This window comes from Panthera tigris, chromosome A1, assembly GCF_018350195.1.
Source record: "Panthera tigris isolate Pti1 chromosome A1, P.tigris_Pti1_mat1.1, whole genome shotgun sequence".
Classification (NCBI taxonomy): Eukaryota; Metazoa; Chordata; class Mammalia; order Carnivora; family Felidae; genus Panthera; species Panthera tigris.
In genome coordinates this window covers 237,285,895-237,305,947 of record NC_056660.1, presented here as the reverse complement: position 1 = coordinate 237,305,947, position 20,053 = coordinate 237,285,895, and the positions used below count along the sequence as shown (strand labels likewise).

The following is a 20,053-nucleotide window of genomic DNA, read 5'->3' as shown; positions in this document are numbered from 1 at the left end:
TGGATTTCTGGGGAAGGGGACACTGATATTACTAGGTTTTTGGCGGTCCCACCGTAAACCCCCAAACCACAGGTATGTTTATCAGCAGACGTTAACTTAAACGTCCGACTTCTGTGTGCGTTTAACAGCACGGGAGAAAACTCCCGGCGGGCTGGTTGGACGGGCGCGGAGGGGTCGTTCCCGCCCTGCTTCCTAAGTCTCCAAGAGATGCTTCTATTGTAACAAAGCAATATACACGGAAAGGCTGGAGGTTTTGCCTCGAAACCGCTCACAGGGCTATGGCCCCACCTCATCAAACAGGGAGAACAGGTCTTGTAGTGGGTCTGAGACGGGGACGCCCAGGTACTCGGCGAACTCGGGGAGGCCCACCCTGCGTCCCCCCTGCATCTGGGCCCGGTCGGAGTATTTATCCAGATCTTTCTCCAGTGTTTCTGGTTTCAACCTACACAAAAAGAGAAGGAAGGACATTTTTCGATAAAATTACAGCATGCTAAGAACAGGAAATGTACTCTTAGAAAATTCAAGAAAGAGTGAAGTTGCTTTACAACAAAAGGCAAGTTCGTTTAAAAAAAAAAAGCGTTCTAATAATTTTGCCTCGGTATCTACAGGAACGAGGCCCCGCCAGCTGTGGGGACCCACCCTCGGGCAAGTGGGGGCGGCCTCTGGCCGTGCTGCGACGGTCCTCCCGGGTAGAGCCCACAGAGACCGCTGCCGAGCACTGGGGGTCTGAAGTGGGTATTTGGAAAAACCCCCAAAACCCTGAGAACAAGCCCTTTCATCTGCTCGACAGCCCCCGTGGACCCTCCGCGCCCACTGCCGTCTCCAGCCTGATCACCAACAACTGCAGGGGTGGGGGCCCCTGCGGGGGCCTGACAGAAGTTTCCGGAAGCTTCCCGTCTTAGAAGCAGCATCTCAGCAGTGCCCTTCAGAGCTCTCCCGTCGCTGAGCAAACCACTTGAGCTTCGTCAAACCCGCCACAGCCTCGAGGGAGGGCCGTTCCGGGCTGACGGCTCGAGTGAGAAAAAGCAGACTCACCCCAGGCCCCTCACCAGCCGGGCGAACTCGAGAAGGCAGGTGTCCGCGGGGAGACGGAGCTGGCCTTCCGCCAGGGCCAGTTGGCAATCGTCATACGTGTAGTCGGTCACCGAGACGCCCAGGGCCCTGCGGGAGAGGAGGGCACCCCGTCAGCACCCCCCAAGCGGCACAGCAAGGAGCCCGTGCAGGGCGACCCCGGGAGCCCGGCGCTGGGGAGGGCGTGGGGCGGGCTGAGGGCGAAGCTGGCACCCCTCCCCTCCCCCCGTGGGACACGGGTGACATTCCTCATACACTCCCGGCTGCCCTAAAGCTGAGAGAAGGAAAAAGCACACAGTTACCCGATAGAGTTCACGGCCCTGCGGGACGTGAGTCTCAGTCGGTTTGCAAACATCTTAGTAAATTACAAGAAAAGGCGACCTTATCAACAGCCCGATCTCCAGAAGCCTGTAGGCTCCGTTCCCTGCAGCCCCAACATCACCCCCCACAGCGCTGTGGGAACAAAGAAGAAGTGGCAGGTAACGTCAAACTTCCTCGTGACCGGGGCGCCTGGGTCGCTCGGTCGGTTGAGCGTCCAACTTCAGCTCAGGTCATGATCTTGCGGTCTGTGAGTTCAAGCCCCGCATCGGGCTCTGGGCTGATGGCTCAGAGCCTGGAGCCTGCTTCCGATTCTGTGTCTCCCTCTCTCTCTGCCCCTCCCCCATTCATGCTCTGTCTCTCTCTGTCCCAAAAATAAATAAACGTTAAAAAAAAAAAATTAAAAAAAAAAAAAAAAACTTCCTCGTGACCTGCAGCCCACGGACAGAGGCCTGCGGCAGGTCCAGAGGAGAACACCTGCCCAGAACCCCCTACTGTCCCAGTGGTAATGCCTCCCCAGGGGGAAAACAGCCTTAGCTTCACAACGGCAAGGCCTCCTCTCCTGGGATCCTCCTGGGCACATGAGAGCCCTCCTGCCAGCCTTCCCGAGTTCTTTACAAACCGAACTCCCAGATGCAGAACCGCCCCAGCACGCTCTTCCTGCCCACGGCCCTGTCCCCGCGCTTCGGCGAAATCCCCTTCTGGCACCGAAGAGGTCTCAAGACTTCTTTCCTGGCCGTCAGCTCCGGACCCCCCACCCCTCCAAAACCCCACCAGTGCTAAAGTCACAGCGGCCCCACCTCACAGGCCCCTCCCTGTGGCTCCTGCCTCGTCCACACAGCAGCAGCACCTGCCGCCCCACACGTCCCACGTGAGGCGCACGGTGGCTGGGGCGCGAAGACCTACGCTTGCGGACGGCGATCCCTGCCTCTGGGTCTAAGAGGTTTATGTGCGAGCCACGTTTCTGTGGCCCCGTGAAAACCTGTTTCAGTTCGACAACGGGAAGAAATTGCTATGAATACAGGTGGTGTCGGGGTGGGTGTGCCGTCAAGGACAGAACATGTTTCCCAAGAAGGGACACCCACTGGACGACCACGCGACGGCAGCTGGAGAAGAGATTTGCACCAGAAAGCCACGGCGTGTCTGTGGCGCTGGGGGCTGACAAAGAACTCCCAGAAGCAGGATGAACCGTCCACGTCGGAAGTACGCCAACATTTATAAGTCTTAAAAAGTGGGGCGTCTGGTGGCTCAGTCGATGGAGCGTCCGACTTCAGCTCAGGCCACGATCTCACGGTCGGTGGGTTCAAGCCCCGTGTCGGGCTCTGGGCTGACGGCTCGGAGCCTGGAGCCTGCTTGGGATTCTGTGTCTCCCTCTCTCTGTGCCCCTCCCCTGCTCACACTCTGTCTCTCTCTCTCTCTCTCACAAATAAACAAGAAAAAAAACTTGTAAAAACTGGACTAAAGCACACGAATATGTGAAAATTTCTAGTAAGCAGATGAGCAGTTCTCAAGCCTGCCTCTCAGGGGCTCGTCACCCGGCCCAGCGCTCTGTCCCTTTGGATCCTGCGGGCACAGCACAGCTGTCCCTCGCGATTCCGGCACCCGGCAGCCTTCAGGCAGGTGAAGCCGGGGAAGGCCGGGTGGGAGGAACCCACTGAAAACGCCCTCTGGGCCAGGACCCTTGTGGTTTCCCAAGTGCCCCCTCCTGTCCACTCCTGCATCCCCCCAAGATGGGGGTGTCTGGTGGGGCCCCAGCAGGACAGACGGACCCCACCTGGAGGAAGGAGGGGAGGATGGGGGGTCTGAGCAGGGGCGGCGTGGTTCCAGAGCATCAGCCCTGGCTGCAGCCCTCGCCCCAGAGCCTGCACCAGTGTTCTCACGCAAGCCCACGTGGGCACCCGCCACGTACGAGCCCGTAACCGGAGCCACGGGGTGGCGGGTGCTCAGCACGCCGACGTGCACAGAAAGGCAACGTGTCAAGTCCACACGTGGCACTAAACAGAAAAGCTTATGAGCAAACCCCAAATTTCAGTTACTTGGACCCTGGGGCCCCAGGCTTCGTGGCTAGCACAGTATTACCACGGTCCCCCTGCCAGGCAGCCAGCGGGTGCCTCCAAGAGGACACCGCCCCGCGAGGGGGGGTCTCACCCGGAAGTCCCGCTGGTCTAACGGTGGCGAGGGGCCGCTCTCATCAGACTGACAGTGCCCTGAGGTCAGAGGCGGGGCTCAGCCATCCTAAAGACTTGCATCAGGCTTCTGAAAAATGTGCGTCTCCCATTAAAGGAAACCTCGATGGTAGAAAACTCACCAAGTGTTGGACCCTGGGCCCCTCCCCTAATGACGGAGAGCACCTCCCACCGTTGCCACAGCCTCTCGTGGCAAGATGGTCCCACGAGAGATCGTGGGTAAGGAAGCGGGTTCTGAAGCGGCTCTCCCACAGCTACTATGATCCCCGTGTGGGGACAGGAGCCGGAATGTACCCGGAGCGTCTTAGACTGTCCCTCAGGGACCCGGGCTGTTCCCAGGTGGGTCCGGAACCAGGAAGGGGACACCCCACATCCCCGTTTCTGGGTTCTTTGCCCTTTGCCACTCGACGTATGATGCTTGTCCTCCGTTAACAGGCACAGTTTGTGAGATACGCATCAACATTAATGGCTAATTTATTTGAATGGGAATTAAAAAGAACTCACACCTGTCAAGCCTTCGATTCCATAGGGATTATTTACGGAGAGGCTGAACCAAGGTGTCACCGAACGCCCTGCCTTGAGTCACGCGCATCCTGGTGGCCAGCTGCTGCCTGTGTGTCCGGGATTCTGAGAGCGGGAGGGACACGGGCTGCCAGTGGCTGGGCACCCAGGGGGACCGGAGCCATCTGCTGGGCTCTGTCCCCAGCCTAGCTTTCTGAGGGGCGTGTGGACACGCGGAGTTCGAATTTACATGTGTTCAGGTTAGGGTTCTGCTTTATGCAGTCCCACAGAATATGTTGCCACAGGGGTGCGATCTGTATACAGGGAGGGGACAGGGTTGACTTCACACCCAGGCCACACCAGCTCAGCAAAAGTGCCTGTGAAAACGCCTCCAAGGCCACGCAGACCTCCCGCCGGGGACCCCGCGGAGCCCCTGAGCTCTGAGAACCCCTCCCGGGACCTCAGTGGCCACACAGAGGCAGCCCCTGCTGCCGGGGAGTAGAAGAGAGGAGGAGAGAGGAGACGGGACACGGGGGGAGGGGGTGCGGAGGGCGCAGGCTGATGTCTCCCCGTCCACAACGGCCGGGAAGGATGTGGAAACAGAAGCGAGAAACTCCCTGAGGGCCCGCACACTCGTTGCGGAAGCGCTTTATCTTCCGGGATTAGACTTGGGAAGAGGGAGGAAGAGGGCTGACGGCTACTGCAGCGGGTGAACAGAGAGCTGACACACAGGACAGCCCCGTGGGCCCCCAGGCGGTGCGGCCCCTCGCCCTCGGGCACAGACCCGGCACCGGGCTGACTGGTTCCCACCCACACGTCTGAATTCACCAAGTTCATCAACGAAGCAGAGGCAGAACCGTGACCCCACGGCCACCGGAGGTGCGAAAAGAGTGGCCACGCACGCCCCCCGCCCGTGTGCACCCTCAACAGGCCCTCGCTCGCTTCTGCAGAGACCGTTTTCCTACGGCTACTGGCTAGTTTGCTCCCAGGGCTCAGGAGGAAGCGGCAGCTGAGGGGCAGCCCCGGGCCATGCTCGGGCAGTGACAGGGGCACCAGGGTGGCGGCAGGGGCCCGCGCCCGGGGCATGGGAGGGACAGCACTCACTCTGCCATGACGCGCCGCACGTTGCTGGCATACAGGGCCGGGTCCTTCTTCTCCTCGTCCGAGGGGCTGTACACGGGAAGGAACTGAGCACAGAGAAGGCCGAGTTACTTCCACGGGCATCACCAGGCCACCGGAGGTGACGGTCGCAAGTCTGACACGATTAAGGTCTGTCAAAGCACTTTCCGTGAGAACCATCTTCAAAGTGGCCACGGTGCGCGTGCACGCACGCACGGGCACGTGTGTGAACACTCACAACCCACGACTCCTCGGCAGGAGCGCCCCCTGCCTGCAGGCGCACCGGGTGACAATCTCACACGGAATCTTCCTCTACGGATGCAAAAAAGTTATTCGTGTGCCTTCCTCTCGAAAGGCCTCAGCTGGTGTTGGGGGTAACACGACAAACTATCTCCTCGTGAAAAAGCACCAGATTTGACATCCGCTGCATTTTCAGTTATGACAAACCGTCCCACGGAAGTGTGCGTTCGCGTGAGCGGCGCTTTAAATGAGTGAGTCCCACGCTCTGCTGCCGCCCCACTGTGTGCAGGCGTCACTGCGCCCTCTCTCTTTACCACAGACGTCTGACGGTACAAGGACATCCCGAAACCCCACCAGTCCTCGTCACGTGACTTCATTCGCCCGGCACCGTGAACTGGACGCCGTGGAAGTCACAACAGGTGCTCACGGACACCCGCAAGCATGGCGTGAGTAAAGACACTTAGAGCGATTTCAAAAAGTCATTGTGTCTTTTGAACTCAGAACATCAGAAACGAGGCGTGAAATGGAGTTCTCACCAGAGGCACGGTCCTCCGAGGCCCCTGCACCGGCTGCTTCCGGGCCACCGGCACACGAGCCACATACAAAGTTCTAAGGGGCAGGCCCGCCACCCTCGGACGTGGGCCGGGGACCCTTTGCTTCAGCCTGTTGTGATTAAGTGGCTTCTGTTCTCCTGAAGTAACAAACCCGGAGGCCGGCCGAAAGCCAGGCTCATCAGTAAGTTCGGTGCAACACGACAACTTTTACCGGAAGGAAGTTGTCTCGTGACACCCTCCACGCCACGAACGGGCCATCCCTACTCTGCGGTGCGGGACTAGCCTATTGGTTCCCTTCTTAAAAAGGAACCCTCCTCCCTCATGCACTTGGATGAAACATGCAGGCTGCACGATTGTGACTATTTAACAGAGCGGAGGGAACAGGAGTCGTGACTCAGGGACACCCAACGGGCTGCAAGCCGGGAGGCAGGTTATGCGATCCGACCCAACATCAAACAGAAAACGGCAGTACGAGACACGTGCCACGTGAAGTCGCCAGTATCAGACCACGTAAAAACGCCAAAACATAACTCACTGCGTATGCGCCAATTTGCTAACCGTGTTAAAAGACGGTTGTGGATTTTTAAAATCCTATCTAAATGGATTCAAAATCATGCAAGAGACACAATGTGATTGATGAAAAGCCACGGGAAGTACCTCTAAGGAGCTACAAAGCAAGACAGATGCGTGTAACACTGAGACACAACGTGACACTGTATAATATGTGCCGCGACAACACGTAAGTAACACTGTGTCTGTGGAGACCCCGACGTCGTACAACACATCTCCACAGACACAAATATGTCACAGTATCCGCTAACACCACGTCCACACAGGTAACGTCACGTTGTGTTTGCACGACACCAACACAGTATTACATCTGTACGGACAAGGACGTAACAATGCTCAACTCGTATCCGTAGAGTCCCCAGTCACATACTGTGAAACGCTGTATCCGTGTAGACGTCAACATACAACTTTACCTGCAGACGCTGTATCACATCTGTTGGTACAGACGTTAACATTGTATCTGTATACACCCCAGTGAAGGTTGCCTAAGCCGTATCTGCACAGAGGATGACCCTGTGCGACGCTATATCTGTATAGAGCCCGAAGTAACACCGTATCGCGGTGCATCTACGCAGACCTCGACGCCAACACTACGGTACCCACCTTTGTAAACCCCGACATGACATTGTAGAGGACACCGCATCTATACAAACCTCGATTTCCACTCGATTGTGAAACTGGCAGAGCGTGAGCCACAGGATTTTCAACCTTAAAACGAACAAACAGATTTACAGCATTGGTTAAAGGATTCTCGATTTTGTTTAAACTACTTTCGATTCCGGAGCAGAACCTCCGGATGCCTTCCCCTGCAGAGGGCACCACTGTGCAGTGAATTCTTTCAGCGGACGCCGAGCCTCCCACAGCCTGACCCGAGCCTCGCAGCAGCGAGGAGGATGGGGCTACCTTTACTGAACAGGGGACCTCCCCGTCCCTACTAAATGCGCCGACCCTGCAGCTCTCCTTTGCCCTGCGTGCCACGTTTCCCCCGTGTGTCCTCCAGCCGAGGACACCTCGCCTACCCGACACTGTCCCCCACCTGGCCGTCCCCAGGGACGCGGACCTCTCCGGGCCCGGCCCTAGAGCTCCTGACCAGCATCACCAGCCTGTTCTTTGCAGAAGTTGGACAAGGGGAGCCACCCGAGTCCCGTCCTCGGGCCATCGCTCACCCTCCACAGTGGACAAGCGCCCTCTTAACTCTGTGCGCACCCGACTTCTGCCCCATCACTGCCACCCCCAAGCCTGACCGCCACAGCCCAGAGGAGCCCCTTCCTGCCTTTCCCAGCCTCCCTCTTGCTTCTTGCCACCCACCCTCCACACTCCAGCCCCCGCAACGCTATCACTCCCCGCCCACCCCTCGCCGGCGCAGACACTGCCCTTTAGGGAGTCTTCCCAGCATCCCGTTCCAAATGCCTTGGCAAGGCCTGGGGGCCTGGCTCCACCAGCCCCTTCCCACCGCCAAACAGCAGCTCAAATGCTGGCGTTGTGGGGAGGCCTGCTGTCCTGGAGCCCCCGGGCCTGAGACGGGGGCCGTCCCCGCAGCTCCCCTCCCTTCCTGGCAGCTGCAGATGTCAGACGTGACGGTGGTCACCGAGCTGACAGGCGCAAGTGGGAAGGAGAGCCACTCCCAGTTACCTTCCCACAACGAACTTAGGTCCTGGACGCCAGGAGGGTGAGAACGGGCCAGGTTTGTACACCTGGTTTGCACAGGGGGCAGAACTGAACTGCTGTTGAACAGCAGCGGGTCACGCGTCCAGAGTTCCCACGTGTGCACAACGCAGGCCAAAGTGCAGGCCAGTCGCTTGAGTGGCCACTGTGCTTTCTGGGGAGGACAGGACGCGTGAGAGCGCACGGTGTCTCACTTACGCTCCAGGTCCTTGCCACGTCCACGTGATGGTGTCCTGGGGGGCAAGAAAGGAGCAGGATGAGTCACAGCTGACCCAGAGTGTGCCCGCCCTCCGTCCTGGCCTCGACCTGCCCGTCTCTCACCAAGACGCTGGCGCCCTCTTCTTCCCCAGTCTGCTCTGGGACAAGGGGGCAGGCGGGTGGCTATCACCTCCGGGCCGCTCTAGACACACTCCTCTCCTCCCACGGCTCCAGGGCCGGTGAATCCCTCGTCCTGTCCCTTGTTCAAGCCATCTCGCAGCTTTGGTCTACGGCCCAGGAGCCTGCCTTGTGCGGGCCTCGGGAGCGGTCCCTACCGCGTGAGGCGCGTTCCAACCCACACCCACCTGTACCCCCACTGCGGGGCCTGTGTGTGCCCAGCACTCCGAGACTTGTGTACGCCCCCCACCCTCGGTCTTCGCTGCTGTGCCAGCACTGGGCGGGGACGGACGTAAGAGGACACACACCCTGTTTCTACCCTGACGCCGGTCCCCCAATGGGCTTTCTTCTGAAGTCCTTCCCACAGGCTGCTGAACACCCTCCCCTCCCCGACCCCAACCTCAGGGGCTTCTCCGGCCGCCGACCCCGGGGCCCTGGCCCACCCTCCTCCGCACGGGACCGGGTGCAAAGTGGTCAGTGGCGGTTTTCCGGGAAATTATGCAGCTGAAGAGGACGACACAGACCAACGAGAAAAGACTGCAAAGCAGCCAGGCTGAATGCTTCTAGAAGAACCCAGGAGAGGCAGTTTGCTTAACCTAAGTTGACAAAGCAAATTTAAGAAGCGGAAAACCTAGAATTCTACACGTCGATGACAGATTCTCTCTCAGACGCCGGCTGACGCACGCACCTCTCTGGTCACCTACCGCGAGACTGCGCCACCTGTCAGTTTCCGTGGCTTCCGCTTGTGACATTTACTCACTGGCCACTCTGGGGGCCTCTTTTGTGTCCGTCTGCACCTGAAGGCACGGGGCTGGTCCAGCAGAAGGTGGGCCAGGCCCCTCACGCCCACAGACGTCACCCACAATCCTGCCCCCATCCGTACCAGCAACTCCAGACCCCACCGTGCTTTGACTGGGGAGTTTCTGTTCTGCTGTCACAAAGACACAGTGGGACAGAGACGCAGCTCGGTGTGACAAACCCACCTCCTGTGTCCTCCGTCAAGAAACAGTCCAGCGCATCCAGTGCCCAGGCAGGGCCCAAGGACACGAGTCCCTGTGGCCCAGTCTCAGCTACGAGAGCCCGACGCCTGTCGAGGTACAGGGACGTCCCCCTGGCAGGGGTTCTGGCAGAAGTGAGATGCTCTTGCAGAGGTGGCAGCGGAGGGCACGGGGGCCTGTGACCAGAACCTGCTGAGGCTTCGTCCAGCTCCCTGCCTCCCCTGAGCTGGGGGTCCGTCAGGATCACCCAGGCACTCGGAGCCCCACACGCCCCTTCTTTTACTCTGCTCTGTCTCAAGCAAAGACCTCTGCACGGAGCCAGACGCACGACAACGGCGTGTTAAATACCAAGTCACTTAGTTCCTTTCCCTCCTGCCGTCTCCAGCCTTTCAGAACTTAAGTACTCTTAATTTTAATGTTTCCCGGTAAACAGGCAGTGAAGGCTCCTGGGGACATGGGGGCCCGTCTCACATCAAACCATCAGACCGAACAGAGAGGAAGGGCCTCCGCTCACGACCCACGAAAACAGGACTTCACGCACGAATACTGAAGCGTTCTGGAACGTCGGGATTGACTAGAAACGGTGCCTGAAACGTCTTCAAACTCTCATTCCCAGGTAAATCACCGGAATCCCCGGGAAACACGCTCACCAGTTTGTTCGGGTACCGCAGAACCACAGGCTGGACAGGAACTCCTGGGATGAACGCACCTGCGGGGGAAAGGGCAGCATCCTAGTTCCCGAGTCGCGGGCCCCGCGCTGGCGCCTCTCATGCTGGTCTTGGAGTTAACGTGAGCTTTTCTCCCTCGCCCTCCTGGTCAGAAGTCTTATTAAGGTGCCTGGAGGGACCCTCAACATGGCTGCCAGCTGTGAAATCTCAGGGGAACCCCAGGCTCACAGCCCGTCCCGCAGGAGCGTCTCCGGCCTGGGGTGTACTTTTGTGGGAAATCTGGGAGGCACCGGTGGGAGCAAGGGCTCCCCTGCTTTCTCGAGGAGGAATTTCTCTGTGGAATTAAGAAAACTACAGGGGCACCTGGGTGGCTCAGTCGGTCGAGCGTCCGACTTCAGCTCAGGTCACGATTTCACAGTTCGTGGGTTCGAGGCCCGCGTCGGGCTCTGTGCTGACAGCTCGGAGCCTGGAGCCTGCTTCGGATTCTGTGTCTCCCTCTCTCTCTGCGCCTCCCCTGCTTATGCTCTTTCTCTCTCAAAAATGAATAAAACGTTAAAAAAAATTAAAAAAAAAACCCTACATACCAGGCTTGAAGGTAATTAGGCACGTCCTGTTGGTACATGTTCCTTCCGGAAAAATCATGATCTTGGAGGAATGAAAAGAAAAAAAGGGGGATCTTAGACATAATTCAGAATACAGTCTATTTTCTCTGCTGCTGACATACTTCAGATGTTTAATCTACTCCGTTGAAACGGGTCAGACACAGGACGAAGGCATACCCGGACGGATTTCCTCTCCAAGCACAGGTTCTACTAAAGTCTGGAAGTGCAGACCTACACACAACACAGCCTCCTTCGAGTGTGCAAAGGGGTGTGCTCACGAGGGGGTGTGCTCACGAGGGGGAGTGCTCACGAGGGGGTGCTCACAAGGGGGGTATTCACGAGGGGGAGTGCTCACGAGGGGTGTGCTCACAAGGGGTGTGCTCACGAGGGGGAGTGCTCACGAGGGTGTGCTCACGAGGGGGAGTGCTCACGAGGGTGTGCTCACAAGGGGGGTATTCACGAGGGGGAGTGTTCACGAGGGGGAGTGCTCACGAGGGGGTGCTCACAAGGGGGGTATTCACGAGGGGGAGTGCTCACGAGGGGGTGCTCACAAGGGGGGTATTCACGAGGGGGAGTGCTCACGAGGGTGTGCTCACGAGGGGTGTGCTCACGAGGGGTGTGCTCACGAGGGGGAGTGCTCACGAGGGGGTGCTCACAAGGGGGGTATTCACGAGGGGGAGTGCTTATGAGGGGGAGTGCTCACGAGGGGTGTGCTCACGAGGGGTGTGCTCACGAGGGGGAGTGCTCACGAGGGTGTGCTCACGAGGGGTGTGCTCACGAGGGGTGTGCTCACGAGGGGGAGTGCTCACGAGGGGGAGTGCTCACGAGGGGGTGCTCACAAGGGGGGTATTCACGAGGGGGAGTGCTCACGAGGGTGTGCTCACGAGGGGTGTGCTCACGAGGGGGAGTGCTCACGAGGGGGAGTGCTCACGAGGGGGTGCTCACAAGGGGGGTATTCACGAGGGGGAGTGCTTACGAGGGGGTGTGCTCACGAGGGGTGTGCTCACAAGGGGTGTACTCACGAGGGGGAGTGCTCATGAGGGTGTGCTCACAAGGGGTGTGCTCACGAGGGGGAGTGCTCACGAGGGGGAGTGCTCACGAGGGGGTGCTCACAAGGGGGGTATTCACGAGGGGGAGTGCTTACGAGGGGGAGTGCTCACGAGGGTGTGCTCACAAGGGGGAGTGCTCACGAGGGGGAGTGCTCACGAGGGTGTGCTCACAAGGGGGAGTGCTCACGAGGGGGAGTGCTCTCGAGGGGGTGCTCACAAGGGGGAGTTCTCACAAGGGTGTGCTCATGAGGGGTTGCTCATGAGGGGAGTGCTCACGAGGGGAGTGCTCAGGAGGGTGAGTGCTCAGGAAGGGGAGTGCTCACGAGCGGTGTGCTCACGAGGGGAGTGCTCAGGAAGGGGAGTGCTCACGAGCAGTGTGCTCACGAGGGTGTGCTCACAAGGGGGGGTATTCACGAGGGGGAGTGCTCGCGAGGGGTGTGCTCACGAGGGGTGTGCTCACAAGGGGTGTGCTCACGAGGGGTGTGCTCACGAGGGGTGTGCTCACAAGGGGGGTATTCACGAGGGGGAGTGCTCACGAGGGGGTGCTCACAAGGGGGATTTCTCACAAGGGTGTGCTCATGAGGGGTTGCTCATGAGGGGAGTGCTCACGAGGGTGTGCTCACAAGGGGGGTATTCACGAGGGGGAGTGCTCACGAGGGGGTGCTCACAAGGGGGGTATTCACGAGGGGGAGTGCTCACGAGGGGGTGCTCACAAGGGGGGTATTCACAAGGGGGTGTGCTCACGAGGGGTGTGCTCACAAGGGGTGTGCTCACGAGGGGGAGTGCTCACGAGGGGGAGTGCTCACGAGGGGGTGTGCTCACGAGGGGTGTGCTCACGAGGGGTGTGCTCACGAGGGGGAGTGCTCACGAGGGTGTACTCACAAGGGGGGGTATTCACGAGGGGGAGTGCTCGCGAGGGTGTGCTCACAAGGGGGGTATTCACGAGGGGGAGTGCTCACGAGGGGTGTGCTCAGAAGGGGTGTGCTCACGAGGGGTGTGCTCACGAGGGGTGTGCTCACAAGGGGGGTATTCACGAGGGGGAGCGCTCACGAGGGGGTGCTCACAAGGGGGATTTCTCACGAGGGTGTGCTCACGAGGGGGGTATTCACAAGGGGGAGTGCTCACGAGGGGGAGTGCTCACGAGGGTGTGCTCACAAGGGGGGTATTCACGAGGGGGAGTGTTCACGAGGGGGAGCGCTCACTAGGGGGTGCTCACAAGGGGGCGTTCTCACGAGGCTGTGCTCACGAGGGGGGTATTCACAAGGGGGAGTGCTCACGAGGGGGAGTGCTCACGAGGGTGTGCTCACAAGGGGGGTATTCACGAGGGGGAGTGTTCACGAGGGGGAGAGCTCACGAGGGGGTGCTCACAAGGGGGAGTTCTCACGAGGCTGTGCTCACGAGGGGGGTATTCACAAGGGGGAGTGCTCACGAGGGGGAGTGCTCACGAGGGTGTGCTCACAAGGGGGGTATTCACGAGGGGGAGTGTTTACGAGGGGGAGCGCTCACGAGGGGGTGCTCACAAGGGGGGTATTCACGAGGGGGTGTGCTCACAAAGGGGAGTGCTCATGAGGGTGTGCTCACAAGGGGGGTATTCACGAGGGGGAGCGCTCACGAGGGGGTGCTCACAAGGGGGATTTCTCACAAGGGTGTGCTCACGAGGGGTTGCTCATGAGGGGAGTGCTCACGAGGGGGAGTGCTCACGAGGGGGTGCTCACAAGGGGGAGTTCTCACGAGGGTGTGCTCACGAGGGGGGTATTTACAAGGGGGAGTGCTCACGAGGGGGAGTGCTCACGAGGGGGTGCTCACAAGGGGGGTATTCACGAGGGGGAGTGTTTACGAGGGGGAGCGCTCACGAGGGGGTGCTCACAAGGGGGGTATTCACGAGGGGGTGTGCTCACAAAGGGGAGTGCTCACGAGGGTGTGCTCACAAGGGGGGTATTCACGAGGGGGAGTGCTCACGAGGGGGTGCTCACAAGGGGGATTTCTCACAAGGGTGTGCTCACGAGGGGTTGCTCATGAGGGGAGTGCTCACGAGGGGGAGTGCTCACGAGGGGGTGCTCACAAGGGGGAGTTCTCACGAGGGTGTGCTCACGAGGGGGGTATTCACAAGGGGGAGTGCTCACGAGGGGGAGTGCTCACGAGGGGGTGCTCACAAGGGGGGTATTCACGAGGGGGAGTGTTTACGAGGGGGAGCGCTCACGAGGGGGTGCTCACAAGGGGGGTATTCACGAGGGGGTGTGCTCACAAGGAGGAGTGCTCACGAGGGGGTGCTCACAAGGGGGGTATTCACGAGGGGGAGTGTTTACGAGGGGGAGCGCTCACGAGGGGGTGCTCACAAGGGGGGTATTCACGAGGGGGTGTGCTCACAAAGGGGAGTGCTCACGAGGGTGTGCTCACAAGGGGGGTATTCACGAGGGGGAGTGCTCACGAGGGGGTGCTCACAAGGGGGATTTCTCACAAGGGTGTGCTCACGAGGGGTTGCTCATGAGGGGAGTGCTCACGAGGGGGAGTGCTCACGAGGGGGTGCTCACAAGGGGGAGTTCTCACGAGGGTGTGCTCACGAGGGGGGTATTCACAAGGGGGAGTGCTCACGAGGGGGAGTGCTCACGAGGGGGTGCTCACAAGGGGGGTATTCACGAGGGGGAGTGTTTACGAGGGGGAGCGCTCACGAGGGGGTGCTCACAAGGGGGGTATTCACGAGGGGGTGTGCTCACAAGGGGGAGTGCTCACGAGGGGGTGCTCACAAGGGGGGTATTCACGAGGGGGAGTGTTTACGAGGGGGAGCGTTCACGAGGGGGTGCTCACAAGGGGGGTATTCACGAGGGGGTGTGCTCACAAAGGGGAGTGCTCACGAGGGTGTGCTCACAAGGGGGGTATTCACGAGGGGGAGCGCTCACGAGGGGGTGCTCACAAGGGGGATTTCTCACAAGGGTGTGCTCACGAGGGGTTGCTCATGAGGGGAGTGCTCACGAGGGGGAGTGCTCACGAGGGGGTGCTCACAAGGGGGAGTTCTCACGAGGGTGTGCTCACGAGGGGGGTATTCACAAGGGGGAGTGCTCACGAGGGGGAGTGCTCACGAGGGGGTGCTCACAAGGGGGGTATTCACGAGGGGGAGTGTTTACGAGGGGGAGCGCTCACGAGGGGGTGCTCACAAGGGGGGTATTCACGAGGGGGTGTGCTCACAAGGGGGAGTGCTCACGAGGGGTGTGCTCACGAGGGGGGTATTCACGAGGGGGAGTGTTCACGAGGGGGAGTGCTCACGAGGGGGTGCTCACAAGGGGGGTATTCACGAGGGGGTGTGCTCACAAGGGGGAGTGCTCACGAGGGGGTGCTCACAAGGGGGGTATTCACGAGGGGGAGTGTTTACGAGGGGGAGCGCTCACGAGGGGGTGCTCACAAGGGGGGTATTCACGAGGGGGTGTGCTCACAAGGGGGAGTGCTCACGAGGGGTGTGCTCACGAGGGGGGTATTCACGAGGGGGAGTGTTCACGAGGGGGAGTGCTCACGAGGGGGTGCTCACAAGGGGGTATTCACGAGGGGGAGTGTTTACGAGGGGGAGCGCTCACGAGGGGGTGCTCACAAGGGGGGTATTCACGAGGGGGTGTGCTCACAAGGGGGAGTGCTCACGAGGGTGTGCTCACAAGGGGGGTATTCACGAGGGGGAGTGTTCACGAGGGGGAGCGCTCACGAGGGGGTGCTCACAAGGGGGATTTCTCACAAGGGTGTGCTCACGACGGGTTGCTCATGAGGGGAGTGCTCGCGAGGGGGAGTGCTCAGGAAGGGGAGTGCTCGCGAGGGTGTGCTCACAGCTGCAATGAGGCCCAGGTGCCGCCGCCCGGGGACACACTGCCAGTGCAGAGCGGGCGCCCACAGAGACACAGGCAGCGAAGGCACACAGATGAGGCCGTGGGCGGAAGGACCCGGGCCGGGCCAGAGCGGCAACACCACACACGCGGCGAAACTCCTCCCCAGTCGGAGTTGCAATCACTGGGACTCACGCTGACCCCGGCGACATAATAGAAGTCTCCCCGACGCTGGAAAACACGGCTCACGTGGCCACGCGGCCGCTCTCAAGCGTGGGGCAGCCCAGGGGCACAGGGGCCCGGCCCTTTGGGCCCCCACCGCCCAGCCCCACCTCTAAGTTCACATCTCTCAGGACAGGTGTGCCGAACACGCGACTGTGCTACCTGTGGCCACTTTCCATTCGACTGTGCCCGCCTCCTGATCTCCTCCACGGTCTTCCTGCGGGAATCCTGGTCCGACCGGGACACGAACACCGGCCGGATGTACTTTATCAGAGCTGGAAGGGAAGGGAGGCACTCGTGTGGGAACAGGCCACAGGACGGGAGGACGGGACAGCAGTGGACCTGAGGGGCAGGCTGCAGTCGAGTAGGAGGTGGGGGGGGGGGCTCACTCCCAGAAGGGGGGGAGGACTCAGTCCCAGTAGAAGGGGAGGACTCACTCCCAGTAGAAGGGGGGAGGACTCACTCCCAGTAGGAGGTGGGGGGGACTCACTCCCAGCAGGAGGTGGGGGGGGACTCATTCCCAGCAGGAGGTGGGGGGGACTCAGTCCCAGTAGGAGGGGGGACTCACTCCCAGTATGAGGGAAGGAGGACTCATTCCCAGTAGGAGGTGGGGGGACTCACTCCCAGTAGGAGTGGGGAGGACTCACTCCCAGTAGGAGGTGGGGGGGACTCACTCCCAGCAGGAGGTGGGGGGAACTCACTCCCAGCAGGAGGTGGGGGGGACTCAGTCCCAGTAGGAGGTGGGGGGAATCACTCCCAGTAGGAGGGGAGGACTCGCTCCTAGTAGGAGGGGGAGGACTCACTCCCGGTAGGAGGGAGGAGAACTAACTCCCAGAAGGGGGGACGACTCACTCCCAGCAGGAGGCGGGGGGGCTCACCTCCAGTAGGAGGGGAGGACTCAGTCCCAGTAGAAGGGGGACTCACTCCCAGTTGGAAGGGGAGGACTCACTCCCGGTGGGAGGGAGGAAGACTCACTCTCAGGAGGGAGGAGGACTCAATCCCAGTAGGAGGTGGGGGGGACTCACTCCCATAAGGGGGGAGGACTCACTCCCAGCAGGAGGGGGGAGGACTCACTCCCAGCAGGAGGTGGGGGGACTCACTCCCAGTAGGAGGGGGGACTCACTCCCAGTATGAGGGAAGGAGGACTCATTCCCAGTAGGAGGTGGGGGGACTCACTCCCAGTAGGAGTGGGGAGGACTCACTCCCAGAAGGGGGGAGGACTCACTCCCAGTAGGAGGTGGGGGGGACTCACTCCCAGCAGGAGGTGGGGGGGACTCACTCCCAGCAGGAGGTGGGGGGGGGCTCAGTCCCAGTAGAAGGGGGGAGGACTCACTCCCAGGAGGGGAGGACTTGCTCCTAGTAGGAGGGGGAGGACTCACTCCCGGTAGGAGGGAGGAGGACTAACTCCCAGAAGGGAGGAGGACTCACTCCCAGCAGGAGGTGGGGGGGCTTACTCCCAGAAGGGGGGGAGGACTCACTCCCAGTAGGAGGGGGGAGGACTCACTCCCAGTAGGAGGTGGGGGGGGGACTCACTCCCAGCAGGAGGTGGGGGGGCTCACTCCCAGTAGGAGGGGAGGACTCAGTCCCAGAAGGGGGGGAGGACTCACTCCCAGAAGGGGGGGAGGACTCACTCCCAGTAGGAGGGGGGAGGACTCACTCCCAGTAGGAGGTGGGGGGGACTCACTCCCAGCAGGAGGTGGGGGGGCTCACTCCCAGTAGGAGGGGAGGACTCAGTCCCAGAAGGGGGGGAGGACTCACTCCCAGTAGGAGGGGGGAGGACTCACTCCCAGTAGGAGGGGGGAGGACTCACTCCCAGTAGGAGGGGGAGGACTCGCTCCCAGTAGGAGGGGGAGGACTCGCTCCCAGCAGGAGGGGGGAGGACTCGCTCCCAGCAGGAGGGGGAGGACTCGCTCCCAGCAGGAGGGGGGAGGACTCGCTCCCAGTAGGAGGGGGAGGACTCGCTCCCAGCAGGAGGGGGGAGGACTCGCTCCCAGTAGGAGGGGGAGGACTCGCTCCCAGTAGGAGGGGGAGGACTCGCTCCCAGCAGGAGGGGGGAGGACTCGCTCCCAGTAGGAGGGGGAGGACTCGCTCCCAGTAGGAGGGGGAGGACTCGCTCCCAGTAGGAGGGGGAGGACTCGCTCCCAGCAGGAGGGGGGAGGACTCGCTCCCAGTAGGAGGGGGGAGGACTCGCTCCCAGTAGGAGGGGGAGGACTCGCTCCCAGCAGGAGGGGGGAGGACTCGCTCCCAGTAGGAGGGGGGACTCACGCCCCACATGGGGACGGGGAGCTCACTCACTTCCCCATATTGGGATGTTTCTGCTCTCTGCCTTCATCACGATGGAGGACATCGTCATGGTGACGGCGATGGCGTCGAAGTAGGAGGAATGGGGTGCCAGAGTGAGGATGGCAGCCTCAGAGGGTGGGGCCCGCTGCCCCTTCACCACCAGCCAGTGGAAGCCTCCGGCAAACCACATGGCGCGCATGATGGCCTTGAGCAGGACGTCCACGACCCTGCAAAAGAAGGTGCTGTGGTCAAACCGAGGCAGGGCAGGGGGGTCGCAGGCCGGCTCCGTCGCGGCTTGTGAGCGTGAGGCCGGCCCCGTGCACGTGGACCCGACCTGTCAGGCCATCCAGGGTGCCGTCCAGGCTGATCCGAAACGTGCACCGGCCGGAGGAGGGAAGAAAACAGGTGCTGTGCTCTCGTCCCTCTGTGTAGATGTGCAACATTGTGACTTTGTCAGGAAAACGGAAGTGGCTGTGCCACGCTCGGCAGCAGTGTAAAGACACAGAGTCCCGACCTCACAGACTCCGGGGCGCCGCAAGCACTGGGAGGTGTCAGATTCGCACCCTGAGCATGGAGGTTTTAAAGAAACATCAGCCCGCTAAAACACCCGAAATGCAATTAAAATCAGGAGCGAAGTCAGGCCGAGACCAGGAGCAGAGGCCTGCGGTGAGAAACCACGGTCCCACCTCCCTCAGGCTGCCCGTGGTCCCAGGACCAGATGCCACGCTGTTAAGCCTTTTCTAGATGAGATCAGGTGGACGATGACTTTGGAAAGAAAGTAAAAGTCAGCCTAGATGAACTGAATTTGCTTCCTATTTAGTTTTAGATGTACGAGAACACAGACATTTTGAATCCGCACATCCTTCCGTCGTAATCTCTGACCAGCATTTCCACGTCACCGGAACTACACCGGGGCCCGTGGCACGGGCTGTCCACGGTGCGGTCCACGGCGAGAAGGGGTCACCTCTGTGTGGACGCAGATGACAGGACTGAGCGACAGAAAAGAGCCGGAAATCTCACGGGACGGATCCCCTCAAGAGAGTTCTGGAAGACGAGGCCCGACGGCTCTGAGCAGCAGTCCCTCACGGGGCCGCCTTGAGCCGCCGTCGCCTGCAGGGGATGAACAATCCCGGTGTGGCTGTACGCCTGCTGGGGGCCGGGCTCGCACATCCCCACAACCGGGTGTGATCAGTTGCTTGCGTGTCCAAGCGCACACCGCTAACCGTGTTTGTGTGCGTGTGTGCCGCTTTTCCTAACAGGACCACGTGCAAGAATCAGAGCCGGCCGACACCTGCGGATGCGTTTGGAAGGAGGCACCGGGCAGGCCGTGGCAGAAGGGGAGCCCGTCCCGGGAGGTCGGGTGCAGGCGAGGGGGGCTGGTGGGAAGTGGGGACCAAATCCTGATGCTTCTGTGGGACGCACACCCGCCACCCCTCAGGCCAGCAGGCCAGAGGGCGCTAAGCAGAAGCGGGCGGGGCGGGCGGATGCACCACCGTGACGATTCTCTGAGACCTCGGGGAATGCCATCCCCAGGACACCGCCCACTGGGCAGAGCCGGCCTGCGGACGTGGAGCAGGCCTCCTGGCCCGACGCCTCCCGGCCAGGCTCAGGCAGCAACGACAAGCCTGAGGTGCCCGCAGCGTTTCCTGGGAATAGAGAGGCAGGACACAGATCTACACGCACAAGGGCATTCTTGCCGCATCGCCCGGGCGGGAGCCCAAGAACCTGAGACGTGAGCACACCCAGCCCCGTGATGGAGAAGAGACCGACCGGGGGAGAGGCCGCGGTCCACACCGTCCTCGAGCTGCTACAATGCAGAACGGGGCGCC

General features: G+C 60.9%; 1 protein-coding gene across 7 annotated transcripts in view; it reads right to left on the bottom strand.

Annotated features, from left to right (window-relative positions):
• Positions 1-20,053, bottom strand: part of LPCAT1 (lysophosphatidylcholine acyltransferase 1) — a 47,537-nt gene that overhangs the window by 6,073 nt on the left and 21,411 nt on the right. For all 7 annotated transcript variants that reach the window (XM_042998019.1, XM_042998027.1, XM_042998036.1 and 4 more), the window contains 9 exons: positions 18,237-18,451; positions 16,104-16,216; positions 10,850-10,910; positions 10,248-10,306; positions 8,423-8,457; positions 7,213-7,267; positions 5,181-5,263; positions 1,036-1,161; positions 289-442 (listed from right to left, as the gene is read on the bottom strand). In XM_042998019.1, the coding sequence (XP_042853953.1) occupies positions 289-442; positions 1,036-1,161; positions 5,181-5,263; positions 7,213-7,267; positions 8,423-8,457; positions 10,248-10,306; positions 10,850-10,910; positions 16,104-16,216; positions 18,237-18,451 (901 nt within the window). The remainder of the gene's footprint in view (positions 1-288; positions 443-1,035; positions 1,162-5,180; positions 5,264-7,212; positions 7,268-8,422; positions 8,458-10,247; positions 10,307-10,849; positions 10,911-16,103; positions 16,217-18,236; positions 18,452-20,053) is intronic.